Raw genomic sequence first — 7,652 nt, forward strand, 5'->3', positions numbered from 1 at the left:
TTCGATGGCACGGACCATCGGCGCCGGCGAAGCTGCTCCGGCGCAATTCTCTCAGCGGACCTCTATTGTCTGAACAGCAACAATACCCACTCCTTCACTGCCAATTGATTGTTCGTCATCATGAGGAAGAAGCCGAGGTTTCACTCGCTAAAGAAGCTGGTGCGCAACTCCTGTCGAGCTATTGGGATGGCGTGCGCGTGATTCTAACAATCGAATAGAAAGTCAGACAAGACTGGTCACGCTGGTCGCTGTATAGTCTCTCACAGCTCAAACCGCCGAACGTCACGGCTCGAACGTATTTCCAGCAGAAGTGGTCGGCCAAGTCGGATACTCGAGCGTACCATGGCGAGCAGATTCAGGAGAAGAAGTGGAAGCGATTGTTCAGGAGAAACCTGCCCGCCGTGGTGCCCATGGACCACAAGTACCTCGCCAGATATGACGGATCCGAGCAGGCCGCTGGACGAGGAGCTGGAGCAGATACTCAAGAGAAGCCTCGGACACCTCCAATGACGCCGTACATGCAGATGGCGTACTATCCGATCGAGAGGAGATTGGACACAGCTATTTTCAGGGCATTGTTCGCGAGCAGTGTCCGGCAGGCGAAGCAATTCTGTGTGCATGGGTTGGTGAAGGTCAACGGAAAGAAGGTATGAGCCTGAAACACATCTGGAAGGAACATCTTCGATGGGTTGGAGAGCCACGGCTAATATTCCTAGATGCCCTTCCCCGGCTACATGCTCAACCCAGGCGACATGTTCCAAGTCGAGCCCTCCAGCGTAATGTTCGCAACCGGCGCCCAGAAGCGACGCTCCGCAACTGCGCGCAAGGTCGCCAAAGAGAAAGCCGCCGCCCGGGCCGAATCCCGCGAGAAGGCCCAAGCATCCACACCACCAGCCGAGCGAGAAACCTTTGCCGCGCGCGAAGAGCCCACACCACAGGAGCTAAAGAAACACATGCAGGCTCTCATGGAAGATGTAGAGAACGTGCTGAACGAGGACGTGGGCGCAAAGGACAAGCAAAAGTTTCGTGCTTTCAGACAGACAGTCAAGAAAGCTATTGGCCTGTGGAAAACGGCATCCCCTGAAACCATCTCGACTCTCGACACTCAATTCTCCTTCCTAAAAGACCACCTGGCCTCCCGGTCCGCCGCCCCGCAAGCCGAGCCAACCACCTCCGAAGAGCCAACCTCCCTCCTCTCCCCCGAAGACCAACAGAAACTCAAGACAGCGTTTGAGAAGTTACGCTTGGAGACCGAACACACATCCGCCTGGAACAAGCGTGACGCGTCCGCGCCTTATGCTACGCCATGGCGCCCGCGGGATTACATGGCCGCCTTCGCGTTCATACCGCGATATCTCGAGGTCAATCAGAATATCTGCGCCGCCGTCTATCTACGGCACCCCGTTGCGCGACCCGGGCTAGCAGAGGTGCCAACACCATTTCATATCGAGACAGGACAGCTAGCGTTCAACTGGTATTTGAGGAGGCGATAGACAAGCTGCGTTGGGATGTAGGATGCGTCTGCGTATAGGTGTAGATAGGAACTGTACAATACTGTAGCCATCAAGTACTGTATTCAAGACGGAGTTCATATGCATTTGGAGGTGTTTGATCTTTTGGATAATTCATTCTCGCTCTTCTGCGAGCCTTGTGTCTTGTCTACTATTCGTTCTTGTGTGAATATATGTGGAAGGCGATGTAACAGTAAAACTTGATCAGTACAATATCATGTATATGCCGCATATCATCCAAGCGTCCGTATTTGAGAAGGACTTCACTCACACATTGGGAACAGTTGATGGTTTGGTAGTGTATTCAACTCGCTAATTGAGCGAGGCTTGTGTACGCTATGTCTACTTCGACATAGCTAGCTATTGTACAACTATGAAAGTATGATTATTAGTGGGGAGACTTTTTTCTCGCCCGATGCCCGGATGAAATGCGGAAATCATGCAGAAGAAATCGTACATGCATGATGCTGAAGCCGAGGAAGCGTGAGCCCCAGAAAACCCCGTCCAGATGCGCCGTGATATCATAAGATGAAAAACTGGCTGGAAAATGCGAACCGAGAAGCTGCCTGTTAGCCTTCATCCTGCCCTGGTATGTATTTACCAATGGCGGGTTTACCTCTCCTAAACGCCATTACCCTGAAAAGACCTAATTCTTCGCGTCACCCACTCCCGTGTCCGTCATCTCCGCATACCGCAATGTCTCTGCGCTCGGCCGTGGACTGACATCGATCACACTGCTCTCAGGTGTCCACCTCGAGCTAGTGGAGCTCGTAGTAGATGGAGCATAATGTCTGAAGCCGTTCGGCACAGAGTCCGACACGTCCTCGTCTTCCTCATACGCTGGCGGGTCACTCGATGTGTCGGAGCGATAGCCGGGAAGGCTGTCTGTGCGCGAGAGAGGACGTGATGGGAGTTCGGGGAGGGAGGTTGGTGGGTACGTGGAAGCGGTTGAGAGGGGAGAGTATGAACCAGGATTATGGGCTGGAGGATGATGGCCGCAGTAGCAGCGGGTGTGCGGAGGCGGATTGCAGGAGGGAATACGGCCTTCTTCTGCGCGGACGAGGTCGTTGACGACGCCGTGGGCGGCGCGCAGTTGGCGAATCTCCTCCTGCATTGCTTCCTCGAGGACGCTTTCCTGGTGCTGGATCAGGCTGCGCTTCTCCTCGTAGTCTTCGATGCGCTCTTCGTCGCGGCAGTTGCGGTGCCACCAGTTGCGCCAGGCAAGCTTTCGGGCTGCTCGGCGGTAGGCGCGCGCGGTACGGCGTTCTTCGCGAGTGGCAGCGCGTTCGGTGCGTGTGCGAAGGCTGCTGCAGCGGTGACGGAGGATCGTGACCAGGCAGCCGCAGCAGAGGAGACCGAGGACAATCTCCAGAGCGATGACATATGGCGAGTCTGGTGGGGGCATGTGTGGAGGTCCATGGTGATGATGAGGAGGGGGAGGAGGAGGAGGATGGTGACCTGGTCCGTAGCGTGCAGTCGGCTGCGGAGGTGGAGGAGGTGGAGGTGGGTGATGGAAGGAGTCGATCTTCACGTTACCCTCTGGTACCTGGGCATGGTTCCCAGCGCGCCATACCCGCTGATATGGATCCTCGGGGCCACCCATCGGAGGCGGCGGTGGAGGAGGGTGATGGTGGTGGTGGTGATGATTGGGGCGGAACCGGATGTAAAGGATCCTCCAGGCACCGTGTGCTTTGTGGGCAATAGCCCTGACGACACAGGTAATGCTGTCGCACTGCTGAAGTTCCTCCTTGAAGCTTTCGGCGTCCTTCTTCAGCTGCGAGTTGATAAACTTCTTCTTCTCCTTGATCGCTCTCTGGAGCTCCTGTACTTCGGCTTGGAGCGCTCTAAGCTCGCGGATGTCGTCTTCCAGGAATGACTGGCCGGGAGCATCAACGGCGTTGCTCTCGTCCTTGGGTGAAGCGATGATCAAGCGGAGGTGAGCTGGCGGTTCCCTCCACGAATCAGCCTGGTCCTTCTTGCTGGCCGATCGGTTAGGGACGGCCTCAAGTCTGAGAAGTTCTGGCGGCGATAGTTGTTTGAATGAGACCGTGAAACCGGAAGGCTTCTCTATGCTCTTGCCGTCAATCGATTTGATATTCACGGTAAGAACTTGGGCGGCTTCCTCGGCTTCGTCGTTGCCATGAAGACAGGCAGACTCCCACTCAAGATCAAGGTCGTGCTGGAGGAACCACGCATTCTCTTGGAAGTCGGTAACACCAGTGTAGGATCCAGAGCCAGATGCGAAGTCGCCGTTCCACTCTTGGGGAAGGTACACTCCATTCAGAGTAATGTTGGAAGCGCCACAAGGCTCCTTGTGAGCGTGGGTCTTAAAGCTCAAGATCTAGGAGTAGGTGAGCAGGGATGTCACTCTTTTTGTTGCCTGAAGTGGGCCTTACAAGAGACTCGTCATCATGGCCCGCTTGGTCTTGGCCAAGACACCCAGCGCATGGGACGCTGAAGGTCGCTTGTGCGTAGTTCTCTTGGAGGTCTGCGACGGTTTAGCAGCTGCCTGGAGATGGCGAAAGACGAATAGATATAAAGAGGCACGCGTACCTAACTCCAAGAGCTTCCCATCCGGTCGAACAACGTCAGATTGTCGACCTTGGGGAAGAACGGCCGTAAGTACCGGAACCGCCCAGGCGCAGGCTGACAGTACCTTCGATTTGAAGGACCGCATGGTTCACAGAAAATAAAGGAAAGACGGAGGCAAGAAAATGAACGTGTGTCAGGCCAGCAAACAAACAGCAACAGCACCAGCTTAAAGGAATCAACGGGTCGAAAGGAAACACGGGACAGGTGTCGTTCTCGACGAGAACTTGGGGTGATCAGGCACCAGGCAGAGGGCGGGAGGCAGTGGTGTTTAATGGGGCGCAGATCAGGTCGAAGCCCCAGCCATCAGCGCTTGACTGGACGCGTGTCGCTTGCGACCGGGGCCCCGAATAGGGTCAGCGGGGCTGAGCAGCGCGGTCACGATTCAGCGCCGCGCAGGAAATGCAGACACGAAGAAAAGGAATGGTTGACGGGAGTGTGAGTGTGAGGATGGTGATGGCTTATTATCTGGGGTGACAAGTTTCGGTTTCGCGATCTCTTGAGAGGCCATGTGGCAGGAACGCTCTCTGTCCGGTTGCGCCTTCCTTCACGTACGGAGGCCTCGGGAGACAGCCTCAGACATTTTCTATCCCAGCGACAATCAAACAGGCTTGATCAAAGCTTCGAATTCTAGATGTTGTCGTCCACGGTCGGACCGCAGGGAGCTGGCTGATCCTCTAGTACTAAAAACCTACCTGTACTTGGTACAAGAATCGAACAACCTTCTCCCTGTAAGGATTTGAATCCACTCGAACTTCTGCTTGAGCACATTATTGAAGCTGCAGCACGCCTCACGTCTCCCCAAAGATACGGACCAAAACCGGCGTTTCGAGCTTCAGGTGATCCTTCAGCTTTAAAGGTGGACGGCCACCACCAAAACCGCCTACCTAAGGGAAATGTTCGTGCAGAGCTTGAGAGCATTGGCCGGCGGTTTCATGTTTCCACGGGCGAGTAAAACAGAACAATTGACGCGGCTTTGAGAATCGCATTGGTCGAGCGGTCGAGGTGACGACGACTCCGAGGTGCAGTATCGATAGGGCCGCGCTCGGACCAACCGAACGCCCCGATTGGACGTTGCGCTAAAGATGGAATCCCGCGTGCATTTCCGGTCAAGCTTCGGTCAACAGCTTGGAAACGAGTTAAGACTTGCTGCTAGTGTAATGATTGCTGGTTGAAGAGTTTGAATTGCTGTGGCTGATTCAGAGAGATCAGATCCTCAGATGTTTGCAAATGCCAAGACCGTTGGCCCAAGCTCTCTCGAATGCCATTCGGGAGGAGCGTGGACTCTCAGTCTCAAAACCAACAGCCCACATCACCAGACACCAGCCAACCCTCTAATCGCCAACCCCACTGTGGCGCTGTGCGTGCCTCACTTACGCGTGCCCTTACTAAGGATTGCATTGAACGACCGACGCGAACCGCGGTTTCAGCACGATGGTGCGTCATTCCAGAGCTCGTCGCATAGAGCTTCCGCTAACTCTACCCCACAGCTACCCCTCGGTCTCTTAACGGCCGCGACGGGCCACCCTATGCTAGTCGAACTGAAGAGCGGCGAGACGCTAAACGGCTTGCTGATCAACTGCGATACGTGGATGAACCTTACATTGAAGGAGGTGGTACAGACAAGCGCAGATGGTGACAAGTTCTGGAGGTTACCGGAGATATACGTGCGCGGCAGTACAGTCAGTCATACGGCAATGAAGCCCGCATTGAAGCGTGGGCTATTGAAGAAAGGGCTGACTTCGGCAGATCAAGTACCTACGGGTCCCGGACGAGATCGTGGAGGTAGTCAAGGAACAGCAGGCGAAGGACCAAGCGACGAGGGGTGGACGAGGCGGGATGCACCCGCGGGGAGAGCACCGCGGGGATCGCGGTGGCCGAGGCATGCGTGGCCGCGGACGGGGGCGTGGAAGAGGCGGCGGTGGTGGAGGCGCTTGAAGTGTGTAGGGAATTTTGGGCAGCAAGAGCCGGAAGCCTTTACACTCGACCGTGCGAAATATACCCATGCGCTCTCATGTTGAGGATCGACCTCTCCGACCAACTGCGACTCTCACCCCTTGCCGGCGCCTGCTGGCCATGGACGCATGGTTCATGCTATTAGCTCGTCTCAGATGATGCTGTCGTCGCAGCCTACCATAAGATAGATACTGGTAGCTATTTGGGAGAAGCCTCGGTTCTTTCAATCCTGCCCTGATATCTGGGGCTCAAATGTGGCTACAGATCCGCCACATGTAAATCCCCAGGCGCGGTAATACGAGCACAAGACCGACAGCGGAAGGGTGAAACATAAATCTAGTATAGTTGCACGCCCCCATCTCTTTGCAGGGCGATTCGCGAGGTCGACGGAGCGAGCTATACCTAATTCTTCCAGGTCACAGGTGGACCTTACGCGGGGTCACCTCCGGGTCAGTCCCGAACCTAGATAATATACTAACGTCGGACCGTTCACTGCAGCACGCATATAATAATTCAGGTACGCTCGCAGTCTGAATCGTAGATCTTCAACTGCTCTAGCCTACTTCCTATCTGGACAATATGGCAAGTCTCCCTACAAACTACCTGCTTAGCTCATAGTGTCTGCTGTTGTGGCTCGAATCACCACCTAAGACGTTTAACAGGGATAAGGAGGTATTAACATACAATCCAAAGAGCTATACTGACTTTGTACCTCTACCTTCTGCAGACCAGCTTCACAATCACAGATACCTACCTCGAAAGCATCAAGGATCAAGTGGTCCTCGTCACAGGTACCCAACTCAACTCATCTTCCATTCATTCATCGTTGTAACTAACACTCCTCTAGGCGCCTCTTCCGGCATCGGTCTTGCAACAGTCAAACGCCTCCTCCAGCACGGCGCAAAGGTCTACGCCTGCGACCTGAACCCCCTCCCCGAACCCGAGAACTCCACAGTCCCCTTCAGCAAAGTCGACGTAACATCCTGGGATGAGCAACTCGCCGCGTTCAAAGCCGCCAAAGAGAAGTATGGCAACATCGATCATGTGTTTGCCAATGCGGGCACCAGACCCCTCTGCACTCTCCTCGAGGACGACGTAGATGAGAAGGGCGATCCAGCCCCGCCGACGCTGAGAACGATCCAGGTAAATCTGATTGGGTGCTTGTATACAGTGAAGCTGGGTCTGCATTATATTAAGCAGAATCCGAAGGGAGGAAGTATCGTTATGACGGGCTCGGCATCAAGTATGTAGTCTGCTCAACCTTCAGAACCGATGTTTGCTAATACGTCGGAAAGGCTTCGCCCGCTTCCCCGCCACAGACTACGCCGCCGCTAAACACGGCGTCCTCGGCCTCATCCGCTCCCTCTCCAAGAATCTCCAGCCCACGCTCTCCCCGCCCTCTACCCAGCCTATCCGCATCAACGGCGTCGCGCCCGGCTGGACCGCCACCAACATCATGCCGCCCGCCCTCAGAGGAGTGCTCGGTGACGACATCCAGAGCCCCGATGTGGTTGCGCGGTCGGTGCTCGTGCTCATGGCGGATCAGAAGAGGCATGGCGAGCTGGTGTATAGTGACCGCGGTCGGTACTGGGATAT

At 55.2% G+C, this 7,652-nt stretch overlaps 3 protein-coding genes across 3 annotated transcripts; 2 read left to right on the plus strand and 1 right to left on the minus strand.

Annotated features, from left to right (window-relative positions):
* The first annotated feature begins 67 nt into the window (after window positions 1-67).
* BU26DRAFT_522042 (alpha-L RNA-binding motif-containing protein) lies at window positions 68-1,716 on the plus strand. The gene is made up of 3 exons (XM_033829690.1): window positions 68-159; window positions 219-647; window positions 717-1,716. The coding sequence occupies exons 1-3, from the start codon at window positions 121-123 to the stop codon at window positions 1,491-1,493; spliced, it is 1,245 nt and encodes a 414-aa protein (XP_033680638.1). The 5' UTR covers window positions 68-120; the 3' UTR covers window positions 1,494-1,716.
* Window positions 1,717-1,988: 272 nt separating this feature from the next.
* Window positions 1,989-4,666, minus strand: BU26DRAFT_522043 (uncharacterized protein). The gene is made up of 3 exons (XM_033829691.1): window positions 4,065-4,666; window positions 3,908-3,999; window positions 1,989-3,852 (listed from the first exon to the last, which is right to left on the minus strand). The coding sequence occupies exons 1-3, from the start codon at window positions 4,186-4,188 to the stop codon at window positions 2,158-2,160; spliced, it is 1,911 nt and encodes a 636-aa protein (XP_033680639.1). The 5' UTR covers window positions 4,189-4,666; the 3' UTR covers window positions 1,989-2,157.
* An 868-nt stretch (window positions 4,667-5,534) lies between these two features.
* On the plus strand, window positions 5,535-6,038 carry BU26DRAFT_533087 (Sm-like ribonucleoprotein; the record flags this gene model as incomplete). Its single annotated transcript, XM_033831134.1, has 3 exons — window positions 5,535-5,537; window positions 5,591-5,782; window positions 5,850-6,038. The coding sequence occupies 3 exons, from the start codon at window positions 5,535-5,537 to the stop codon at window positions 6,036-6,038; spliced, it is 384 nt and encodes a 127-aa protein (XP_033680640.1).
* Between the last annotated feature and the right edge of the window lie 1,614 nt (window positions 6,039-7,652).

The sequence above is a fragment of the Trematosphaeria pertusa genome (genome assembly GCF_010094035.1).
Source record: "Trematosphaeria pertusa strain CBS 122368 unplaced genomic scaffold BU26scaffold_12, whole genome shotgun sequence".
In the NCBI taxonomy this organism is placed as follows: domain Eukaryota; kingdom Fungi; phylum Ascomycota; class Dothideomycetes; order Pleosporales; family Trematosphaeriaceae; genus Trematosphaeria; species Trematosphaeria pertusa.